This window comes from Saccopteryx bilineata, chromosome 2 (genome assembly GCF_036850765.1).
Source record: "Saccopteryx bilineata isolate mSacBil1 chromosome 2, mSacBil1_pri_phased_curated, whole genome shotgun sequence".
Taxonomy (NCBI): Eukaryota; Metazoa; Chordata; class Mammalia; order Chiroptera; family Emballonuridae; genus Saccopteryx; species Saccopteryx bilineata.
This window is the reverse complement of record NC_089491.1, coordinates 261,529,881-261,541,931: the sequence shown is the minus strand read 5'-3', so window position 1 is coordinate 261,541,931 and position 12,051 is coordinate 261,529,881. Positions and strand designations below refer to the sequence as shown.

General features: G+C 42.2%; 1 protein-coding gene across 1 annotated transcript in view; it reads right to left on the bottom strand.

Moving 5' to 3' along the window:
• Positions 1–422: 422 nt before the first annotated feature.
• PIWIL3 (piwi like RNA-mediated gene silencing 3) overlaps positions 423–12,051 on the bottom strand; it is a 35,235-nt gene continuing 23,606 nt past the window's right edge. Inside the window, 11 exon segments of the mRNA XM_066254468.1 lie at positions 423–539; positions 696–843; positions 2,453–2,532; positions 2,534–2,579; positions 3,718–3,830; positions 3,832–3,878; positions 4,277–4,347; positions 6,605–6,708; positions 7,632–7,854; positions 8,350–8,366; positions 11,845–11,932. Coding sequence (XP_066110565.1) covers positions 423–539; positions 696–843; positions 2,453–2,532; positions 2,534–2,579; positions 3,718–3,830; positions 3,832–3,878; positions 4,277–4,347; positions 6,605–6,708; positions 7,632–7,854; positions 8,350–8,366; positions 11,845–11,932 — 1,054 coding nt within the window.

Genomic DNA, 12,051 nt, shown 5'->3' with positions numbered 1-12,051 from the left:
TTTTTGTCACTGCTATCCTTTAAAACTAAAATGTTTCAAAAAATAAAGTAGCTATCAATTTCCAAGTAGAGCTTACATAGCTGTATTCACCATGTAACTAATGTAGGGCCTTTACAATGAGCAGAGTAGCATTGCTAGGAGCACAGTGTTAGGGCACATTTAATCAAAATCATTGTAACCCATTTGTAAGGCAAACTGCCAGACAAAATCCTTGCTGTTGGTTCTCCTGCCTGGAAAATAGCAGTCTCGTGTGAAGTAGTGTTGAAAATGGCATTTATCACTCTGAATCTCCTCCACATCCCACTAACAATGACTAGTATTTAAAATTATGTATCTAGGAATATATTTCAGATGTACAGCTTCAAAAGGAAAAAAAAAAAACACCAATTGTTTCAACATCACCGCAGGCCTTCTTCTGTAGGTCAAAGGTAAAAGAGATGGTTTGACAAGGAATGATGTGGTTCTTGGTGAATACACTGGCCTGCAAGGTCAGCTAGTTTATGGGCATAGTAACAAGAAGCAGGAACATGGATGACAGCCTTTAGTGTAGAAAGAAGGACAACAATAATTTTTTTAACTTTATATCTAACTTTCCCTAAATTTAAATTATCATAGATTCCAATTCAGGGGCTCAGAAAGTAATGATTTAATTTTAAATACCTGAAGGAAAATCAGTATCAAAAAAAAATACTTACTGGCAAATTATAATACATATAACATAGTTGGTAAATTAGACGCTGTAATGTATCTGGGCTCAAGTGAACTGTGTCATAGATGACGTTATAATGCGTGGGGGTGACAGTACCTTCTTTCACAGCCTGACTCACAATGAAAAAGTCATACCTGTAGTCATAAAACGTGCGTATCAACTTATTGTAGAAGAAAAAGATTGTAGCAAACTAGTGTCTGAAGTGACATTAATTTATAGAAACCTATTCTACACAGTTTCCTTTATATATTTAAAAGATTGGCTATTGGGCAAATCTGCAAAGGAAGGGGAGTCACTGACACCAGTAATAACTCTCATGCATTTATTTATTTACTTATTTTATTTAGTGAGAGAAGGGGAGGCAGAGACAGACTCTCACATGTGCCCCAACTGGCAAGCCCAGTTGGGGACAATGCTCTGCCCATCTGGGGCAACTGAGTTCTTCTTAGCCCCTGAAGTGGAGGCCATGGAGCCATCCTCAGTGCCCAGGGCCAACTTGCTCCAATAAAGCATGGCTGCAGGAAGGGAAGAGAGAGGAAGAGAGAGAGAGAGAGAGAGAGAGAAACAAGGGGCAGGGGGAGGTGAAGAAGCAGATGGGTGCTTCTCCTGTGTGCCCTAATCAGGAAACAAACCTGGGACATGCACACGATGGGCCAACCTCTACCACTGAGCCAACCAGCCAGGGCCCTCTCGTGGCATTTAGCCTTAAAAGCATAATCACTGATGTCTAGAGGCAGAAATATAATAATGGCACATTTGATATGGTCACAAATGACTCAGTTCAGGGATCCAGAGATGGACATTTCCTGCCTCTCCCTAAGAATCACCAGAATATATTCAAACTTCCTAAATGATCTAGCTGGTAAGGTTCATCAATTTATTGCAGATGCTGAGTTTGTATGTGTATCACCTTTTGTTATGCTTTACATTCATCATACTTTTCATTTGCGTTGTTTCTTTACTCCTTTCCTGTGTTCTGCCAGATTGACCTATGTTTCTGTCTCTTTAGTTTTACTTCATTTCCCTATGTATTGGTATGAACGTCATGTTTTATATCCGCAGTGGTTTAGGGTAATTTTCTCATTTGTGTAATAGATTTGACAAGTCTAAAATTAACCAGATGTTCTATCATTCTTCCTAACAGCTAAAGAACCTTAGGATGATAGGATATTTACAGTATCTATTTTAAATTCTATGATAGCTTGTTTGGAGGTTCTAAATTCTATGATAATAAAATATTGAAGACCAAAAAAGTCTATAATACAATGTACCTATTCATATCATTTTTAACATTCCTTAGGTCAGTTCTTCCTTTCTCCTCCAAATCATGCAAACCTTTAAAACTTCTGTTACTACATGAAGAAAAAGAGAATCTTTAAAAATAAAGGTGGCTTGCCTGACCAGGTGGTGGCACAGTGGATAGAGCGTCGGACTGGGATGCAGAAGGACCCAGGTTCGAGACCCCGAGGTCGCCAGCTTGAGCGCGGGCTCATCTGGCTTGAGCAAAGAGCTCATCAGCTTGGACCCGAGGTCGCTGGCTCCAGCAGGGGGTTACTCGGTCTGCTGAAGGCCCACGGTCAAGGCACATATGAGAAAGCAATCAATGAACAACTAAGCAGTCGCAACGCACAACGAGAAACTGATGATTGATGCTTCTCATCTCTCTCCGTTCCTGTCTGTCTGTCCCTGTCTATCTCTGCCTCTGTTAAAAAAAAATAATAAAATAAAATAAAGGTGGCTTACCATTCCCTCCTGGTCAACTCGACATCAACAGTTGTTTCTGGCAGAGGATTCTGAAGCCTTTCTTGAGACTCGACAAAAAAACCTGGTGTTTATTTGTTCCTTCACCACAATGAAAGTCAGTTTGGAACTTTAAAAAATTATGGTCAGTGTCACTATGCTTACTCAGTGTCACTGCAGACACATTCAGAGGGTTGAAACACCACATATCATACATAGGGGCCATTGCAAAGAACCTGCACATGGCAGCTCTCTGCACCCATCCTACTGTCTTAGCTCCCCGTGGCTGACTCAAGCAATGAAGGGGGAGGTTTCTGTTCATAGCCACCATGTCTGAGAGGAAGGGTCCCTTCCTCACAATGTCAGTGTCACTTCTACTGTCTGCATCAGGCACCAGGCTTCCCTGATAGACAGACGAGGCCAGCAGAGGCAGCTGAGAAGGATCCCCAGCGCTGGGACCTATACAACTCCAGGGTAAAGGAGTTGGATAAGTGCAAACCATTGACAAAAGAGGAAATTCTGAGGTGTCCTAACTTACAGCAAGAGGGAGGATGGTAGGAAGACACAAGGGAAACTAATCAGTTAGCTGTGTCAGCAATTATCCAAAAAAGGATAGCTGACCATCCAAAACCACCACGTCCTGCTTATGCAGGACCTTTACCACACGGATTTCTTCCTAGGACTATAGCCACCCCAGAGCCTTCCATGTCCTCCATTTATACCAATGTACGTTCTTTCAAAACAACTTACATCTTCCCCAAACCCATTGTGTACAAGAGTCCCCATCAACCCCAGGAAGGCACACATGTTGTCTTCGCCATCTAGCCTTGTGCCTGGTGCCTTCGACTCTGTGCCCAGGACCTGGTCCTGGTTCTGGCTGCCATATGGCTCAGCAAACCCTTCCTTTCAGGACAAGTTTTAGTCTGGAAGGTTTTTGTTTAACACCACTGACAGGCTGCGCTCATGGGTTTTAATGAATATCTGAAATTAACAAGCTGTCCTCCATCAGAGCTTGCAGAGGGATTAAAAAATTAAAAAGATTTGTAGGGGTTCCACTGGGGACAATAACCTGCTACTACAATGTGTCAGTTCTGTTTCCTACTGTGACCTGGGCATGGAGCACAACATTAAAAGTGTGAGGGCCTGTTTACTCGTCCACCACCACCGGTAGCTCCTTCAATTCACACATCACAATGGTTACACACTTTTTTTTTCAAAGACTAAAATGTAGAGCTCACAAAATCTGCATTTACAGTTTATAGACTTACTCTGGCGATTTGTAAATATTCTCTAAGGAGAATACAATCTGTGGTATTTCATAGTCAATCAGTGCTTGAAGATGACCATCTCCCACTCCATCCCAATACACGAAAATACCCAATAGAACGCGGCAGACATGAATTACGTTCATACCAGCGCTTCGGGGCCTCTGAAAGGAAACCAGAATGACATGTAAATAAACCGTAACTCAGAACAAACTGGCCACTGCTCCTCTTTGCCAACTGTTAGGTTCATTTTTCAACATTGTAGCTTCCAGGACCATTTCCCTGCTTAAAAATGCAATCTGGTCCTGGGTTTCTCAGTAGCAGTAGAAATTCTAAGCCAGAGAATTCACGGTGGTCATGGTGGCGGTGTTGCTGTCCCACGCGTGGTGAGATGCTTAGCAGCATCCTTGGCCTCTACCCACTAGGCTACATACCAGTAGCACCTCCATCCCAGTTGCGATAAGCCAAGTGTCTTCCGTCATTACTAAATGTCTCTTGGTGGGACAATATCCCCACGGGCAGAGCTCCAGCACAGATGCTCTGACCTCCACCACACACCGACCTTGCAGGCAGGCTCTCAGTCTGCTCACAAGCTCCTGCCCCGATTCCTGGAAGATAGACTGAGAGAACCACCTGTCTGGAGAAAAATAAGCATCAGTGTGGAAAACGAGTCTTAAAATTTCCTCACTTTGATTCTGAATCTATGATCCCACCCCTCCAAAAATCCCTATTGGTGGCTGAGGATCCAATTAATGATCCATTCTTTTATTCCCCTGTGGAGATCCAAGGACTGGTCTTTTCGAGTATCTTGGGCATTGAATAACAGTTTGGACACACACAGATAGTAATGTAGAATGGAAGCTTTCATCAACGTCCTACATATGTACATTCTGTAACCACGGTCACTGTCAGCCTCACCTACTATAAAAGGCCGTTAAAAGAAAACCCAGTGTTCCTGGTGACTCCTGCTTCTAGGCCAGTCTCTTAAAAAATGGCCCATCCATAATTGATCTGCTTTGAGGGAGCCGTTTGCTTTGCAACATTCACAGCTATTGTGACTGTTTAACACAGCAAGTAAAATTACAGATCTGTTTCGAGTTTACATTCCCTACATCACTGTAGGTTATTGTGACGCCCTGACAGGAGGTAATATATCCTTCTGCCTGTTCACTAGAATTTACACTCCACGGGACAAGACCAGGCATTTCGGCTCTGGTTTTTGTTTGTTTGTTTGTTTGTTTGTTTTGTTTCATTTTTCCGAAGCTGGAAACGGGGAGGCAGTCAGACAGACTTCCGCATGTGCCCGACCGGGACCCACCCGGCATGCCCACCAGGGGGCGATGCTCTGCCCCTCTGGGGCGTCGCTCTGTTGCATCCAGAGCCATTCTAGCGCCTGAGGCAGAGGCCACAGAGCCATCCCCAGCGCCCAGGCCATCTTTGCTCCAATGGAGCCTCAGCTGCAGGAGGGGAAGGGAGAGACAGAGAAGAAGGAGAGGGGGAGGGGTGGAGAAGCAGATGGGTGCTTCTCCTGTGTGCCCTGGCCAGGAATCGAACCCGGGACTCCCGCAAGCCAGGCCGACGCTCTACTGCTGAGCCAACTGGCCAGGGCCTTGGCTCTCTGTTTTCATGGCTGCCTTCTCCGCATTTGAATGGAGCCAGCATTCAAAAATGTGAATGCTTAACTTCTTCCCGTTGCCGCGACATTTTTTTTTCTAACTCCGAATAAAAGCAGAGCAAAACAAGGCTACTGTATTTTGAAATAGAGTATGTCTGGAAAAGGTGTTATCACCTGTGAATATAGATCCTCCTTAAAATATCCTCTGGAAGACTATACTTTCAGGAATGATTTCTATAGTTCGTTTTAAAAAATCCTCTGGAATTATACCTAATGGGCCACAAACATTATTAAACCTAGTGGTGATCTGTGGTGGTCAGGCGTATCCTAATGTTCAAGGAACTACTAACCCGACTGCTTGCAGACCCATTAGATGGCGCACTGTGGTTTCCGCTCTAAGCATGGAAAATAAGAGTCCCTGGAGGAAAGGGGGCACGGGGACCTTATATATAAATGTACGATGACAAGATCCTATACCTTCAGGCCACTGGTTATGTTCCCATGTCTGTCTTTACCAAGGCAAGTGCTTCCCCGTGTGTTAATGGTCCCCACACAGAGCATCACTGATCAGAGCCTGTGGTAGGCAGAATCCTACCTACCCTAATCCCTGGAACCTGTGGATACAGTGAGATTATCACCCCTGCGATTATGTTATATAGCACAGTTGACTTTATGATAAGGAGATTTTCCTGATGGGCCATATCTACTCTCATGAGGCCCTTTAAAAACAGAGAGTTTTCTCTTGATTGCAGAAGAAGTTGGAGAGATTTGAAGCAGGACAAGGACTCACTCTGCCCTGGCTGGTTAGAAGGTGGTAGGGGCAGGCATTCAAGAAAGAATGTGGACAAAACCCTAGAAGCTGAGTCTGGCCTGGAGCTGACAGCCAGCAAGGAATCAGGGACCTCTGTCCTACAACCACAAGAAAATGGAGCCCAAGCTTCCCTGTGAAAATGGCTCAGCAACACATGAGTGTCTGTCTGCTAAGGCCTTGAGAGCCATATGGTGCCAGATGTTGACCCACAGAACTGTGCATGCACACATGGGTGTTGTCTCAGCTGCCATATTTGTCATAATTTATTAGGCGGCAATAGGGAATAATACAGAGCCCTCCCTGCAAAATGTTTTGGAAATATAACTTTGCCAAAAGATCAGGAGAGCACATGGCCAAGAACAACTTGCCCGTGAAGCTAATCAACAAATGTTAGTGAGGCTCACCTCTCCTAATTGGTCTACAGATGGCTACTAACTGTACAATGTCAGCCAAAGCTTACTCACTCTGGTAAGTCTTCATTGATGCTTGCCACAAATCCTGCAACTGACGTCTGTCGATTTACATTATCGTGGAAACAATCTATGCCAATGAACATTGCATCCTGCAACTTCAATTTTGAAAAAGACAACAATTAGAACAGAATACTGTTCATCCTAATCCGGAGGGACCCAAAACATTGAAGACACAAACAAAGTCTGTCGATTATACACCAAAGCTTTATTGTCTAGCTTGGCCAAGCGGTGGCAAACTCCGACAGAAATCTGAAGAAGAGCGCGCCGGCCCTTTGTTCTACTTAGTTTTATAGTTTTGTAAGTGGGAAATACAGAAGCAAAAATTGTAATTAGGAGCCCCTTACCACTATTGGTTATAGTCATATGTCCTTTAACATGATAGGACCATGTTCAATTTGCAAGCCATACATCCTTTTGGAGAAAACAAAATTTACAAGTCAACACAATGGCAGAAAGATATCTTTTTACATATTAAAAGGCATTCCCGTATTATCTCGTGTTCATCTGCTATCTCTCTGTCCTGCGTCACACGTGTTAACTACATGCATTTACATAGGAGAGGTAGTTTCCATGGGGACAAATGCCCACAAATGGCTCATAGTTATAAGAAAAGGTTTGTTTTGGCTTTTCTCTCCCTGTACCTGGCTAGCCATTTACCCCTTTCCCCACAGGTGTGGTGGAATGTCTGGGGATCCATGTTTTCCTCCCCTTTGCATTTACAATACAATGCCAAGGGCCATCCTGACTATGCCAACCACACAGTACAGAGACTATTCTCACAATTTCTCTGCACACCTTAACCCAAATTAATAAAATGTTCTCCAAGCCTCTTAAAATATTAATATTAATTCTGTAGTTTTTGGTACTTTACAACACCTGCGGGTGAAGTGGCTCAGTGGCTCCTCAAATACAATCAAAGTTTTCAATTATGGTAAATTATTAAAATAGTTACATAGAATCTTAACCAATTTCACAAAACAAAAGTGCAATAAAGAGAGGGCAATGAAGTCCAACATACCCCTGTTTGCACCTTCCACAGGGCTCCACCCATCTTGCAATTCATTTGCTGGGCAATACTTGTAGCAATGGTCATCAGCATCTGGGGTTTGTCTAATGTCCACGCCAGCACACACTGGCTTGGAATCGGGTGGTTGACACACAGGTATTTTTTTATTACATCATATCTATCTTTCCTGTCATCGGACAGCACACAAACAACCTTAAAAGAATATAAACATGAACTTGCCCAAGATGCAATAACACAGTGAGATAAGACATAGACACCACTAAGAGGAAGCTATTTAGATGGAATGCTGACACAGTAGAATCTCTTAATTAAATATCTGAATCCATGACGGTGAAGGGTCTAGGATCACATGACATTAAACTATCGTGAGGGTTGGTGTGAGGAAGAAACAGGCTGCAAGACAGGCATTTGGCAAGATGTACCAACCGCTTCACCATACAAAATCCTTGCGTCCTAATTATTAAGTTTTCAGTTTATTATGAGGTGGACAAGTTGGGTTAAAAATATAGACTGAAAGAGACCATAATCAGGAACATTTATGGGATGATCACTATGTGTGGGGCATGTACCAGTCATTTTACTTGACCCAGTTAATTCCTTCAACAACCTACTGAGACTAGTGCTGGGATCCCCATTTTTACCCCTGAGCATAAACGCTTGCCAGTTAACGGAAGCCACCCAATTTACAAGCAGGAGATTCAGGTCCTACACATTCACTAGGACCTCCTGTAGGACACAGAGCAGTCCGGAAGAGAGGTTACCGCACCACTTGTTTCTGACTGTAAGGGGAAAATCATCCATATATTATTTCTAACATGATGCTTGTGGGAAGTTTCTGGAAGACATCCTTTACCAGATGAGGGAAATTCTTTCCTCATTCTAGACTGAGTTTTTCTTTTCACATGGAAGGATATAGAATTGGATCAAATGCATTATTTTCTTTGAGTAAGAGAACTAATTTTCTCAATAATTCGCCATACTAACCAGTTATATATGTTTATATTTTCCTGAAAACTATTTCAACGTTTCAAATTTACTGGCCCACTCTAACGCACCCTGGGGGTTCTCCTAATATTTCATTCACCCCTGGTGAACCCGTAATGACGAACTCCACCTGTTCCGGACGTGGTTAAGCCTTCCTAGGACTTTTTTCTTCAGTCTTGTAAGTATCAAGCTGGAATATTTTCAGCTTTAGATGTGTTGGTTATTCTCTAGTTAGTTTCTGTTTTCTTACTGCTTATTTCATACTCTAGTTTTTTCACCCTGTTCTCAGTGCATAAAATTCCAGCTCCATTCCTCATGCACCCGTCAAGGGCTCTAGGAAGCCCCTCGTTTCCTGTTTGCTATCTGCACAGGTTTTGATGTGTAGTGCTTACGTGGTCTCCCAGTTATAAGACTTTAATAGAAATGTAAAATTTTTTTATTGACATTGTCCTCTGCTCTAGCTGTCTCTTAAAAATAATTCTAGCGTGCGGAGGACCCGGGTTCGATTCCCGGCCAGGGCACACAGGAGAAGCACCCATTTGCTTCTCCACCCCTCCGCCACGCTTTCCTCTCTGTCTCTCTCTTCCCCTCCCGCAGCCAAGGCTCCATTGGAGCAAAGATGGCCCGGGCACTGGGGATGGCTCTGTGGCCTCTGCCCCAGGCGCTAGAGTGGCTCTGGTCGCAACATGGCGATGCCCAGGATGGGCAGAGCATCGCCCCCTGGTGGGCAGAGCGTCGCCCCTGGTGGGCGTGCTGGGTGGATCCCAGTCGGGCGCATGCGGGAGTCTGTCTGACTGTCTCTCCCTGTTTCCAGCTTCAGAAAAATGAAAAGGAAAAAAAAAATTAAAAAAAATAATTCTTTGGTTCCTAATGTACATAATTTAATGATTTCTAATTGTAATGTACTGGGGTCACTGTGTGTGGTCACGAGAATACTGGTCCTTCATTCTTTGCCTAGGATTTCTCCAAGCCCAATGTGATCAATTAAAGAAAAAGCTCACACTTTTAAAAAGCACCTAATCTTCAGATACAGCCTACACACACACACACACACACACACACACACACACACACATATCGCTTGATAGTTATAAATATTTGTATATATTAGTAGATCAAGCTTTGAAAATCTTCTAGATTCTAAAATACATACAAATATAAATCACAAAGGTCTGTGCATATGTTAAATAGATACTTACCATCTGTATATCTGATAAATCCAGTTTTTCTAAGACGGTAACATAAGATTGGACTGTCTCATTTACTTCAAGCCTAGAAAATAAGTAGCTCATCTATAGTCAAAAGGCAATGGACTGTGAACCACATAAGAACTATTTTATATAGCCAGTGGAGGGATTCAACTGGTTCTTACCGGTTTGGCACAACTGATACCTAATTTTTTGTTGAATTCGGTGAACGGGCTGTTAAAATGGCATTTGTAATCAAGGGTTCTCTCTACGGGGGGTGCCTAGGCAGCTGCCCAATGTGGAAATCACAGATTTCCATTCCTTACTCTTTTTTAACATTCATCTGCGCAACAGTGTATTCTAAGTGCCTGTAGTAATGTTCATTCCATCCACAGGTAAAAAATTTCATGGAACTATGCTTGAAATATTTATTTATTCATTTCATAAAGCTCATTATACCTTTGATGAAATACTACATTTTAATTCCCTCACGTTTGTTGCTTCAGTAAACAATCATAACATAAAGAGAAAAAGGGCCAAACCACCAGGGGTTGACAAGCTGTCATTGGAAATATCTTAAATAACAGTTTTATTGTTTTTTGTCAAGTATTATTTAATATTTTTATTAATATTTTAAAACCTTTCTATAACAATCTAGTTTTGTGTACCTCTTTTATTGTTCTTATTTAAGTATTAAATGCATGAAATAATAAACTACCTTTCAGTCTTATCTTTTTTGTACTTAAAACAGTCATTAGGGCAGAGAACTGGTTGTTAAATTTAAATCCCCCCACTATATACAGCCAATGAAACATGACACAAAAGCAAGACAAGCTCAAATGCCACGACAGGCATTTCAGTTGACAGTTTTTTTAAACAAGTTTAATTTTTGGAAAGACGTTAAGAACCAGTTCTTAATATCACCCCATCCATTCACATCAAGCTGCCAATTGTCACATCTTCCTCAACTTGTATCTCCCAATAGCCACAAACCATATGTCACAAAAGCCTGTTATAATATGTGTCACATGTCGTATGTCAACTGGAGTAAATTTGACTATTTTGTGTACAGACTCTAAGAATTTTGATAAAGCAACTGATTCCTACAATTTAATATGTTCAGTCATTCCACCTTCTGATTGCTGACGACTGACTTTTAAACCAGAAGGGATTTCTGCTCTACTTACATTTCTGCATTTCTCATAGCCATGCCCAGGGCAGGTGTGACTGCCGCAGACTCTGCGTCAGGGAAAAGGCTGCTCGGTAATTTCTGCTCGTGTAGAGGATCGCCCAGTTATCCAGTGACTTCACACTGACTGACTGTCCACTTCTTGTTTCTCTTGCCCATTCTGCCGATTGCGGATGACAGTCATACTGGAAAAGAATTCCAAATCAGCGTATAAAAACTCTGTTTTAAAAATAAATCATCCAGGATCCTTCTCACTGTTAGTCTGTGCTATCTCCCACTGAAATATTACAAGTTTAAACTTCTGTCATGACTGGATTGGATATTTTCCCTTATGGTACAGGTTAGTAACTCTGGGATTCTATCATGGATTACTCTGGATGACTTGGATTGTAGGTATTTGACTCTTATGGATACATTTGGGAGAACATCTTGCCACTGAGAAAATGTCCACAATACTAATAAAGACAGAATGCCAAGTTTACTTTACATGCCTTCTTTTTTAATTGATTTTAGAAAGAGAGAGAAACACTGATTTGTTTTTTCACTTATTTATGCATTCATTGATTGATTCTTGTATGTGCCCTGTTGAGGATTGATCCCACAACCTTGGCATAGTGGGATGACACTCTAACCACCTGAGCTACCCAGCCAGGGACTACATGCATTCCTATTGGACCTTTGCGTGTTCTCTCAGATAGAAAGAACAGGTAGCCCAAGAATAGAGAGAAGTCCTAGTGTTTGACATGACTGAGTTAGCTTCTCTTTGCAGGATCATCATTTGACACAACTATAACACTTCAACATGACACTGTCTTACGGTTCTATCTCCTTGGAAAATTCTCACTTCTTTCAAAATTCTTCCTGAGAAGGACAGCAATTTGGTATCAAACCTGAAATCCCAGAGTTGAAGTTCTTTTTGCACATTCTCATTTCTGAAAATTAAAATATTTCCACATGATCCAACCCAAGAAAACAAGCAAAAGCAATTAACCATTTGTAACCAAAGGGCAATTTTCCTCTAATCTAAGGTCCCTGACTGCTCGTCCTCCAT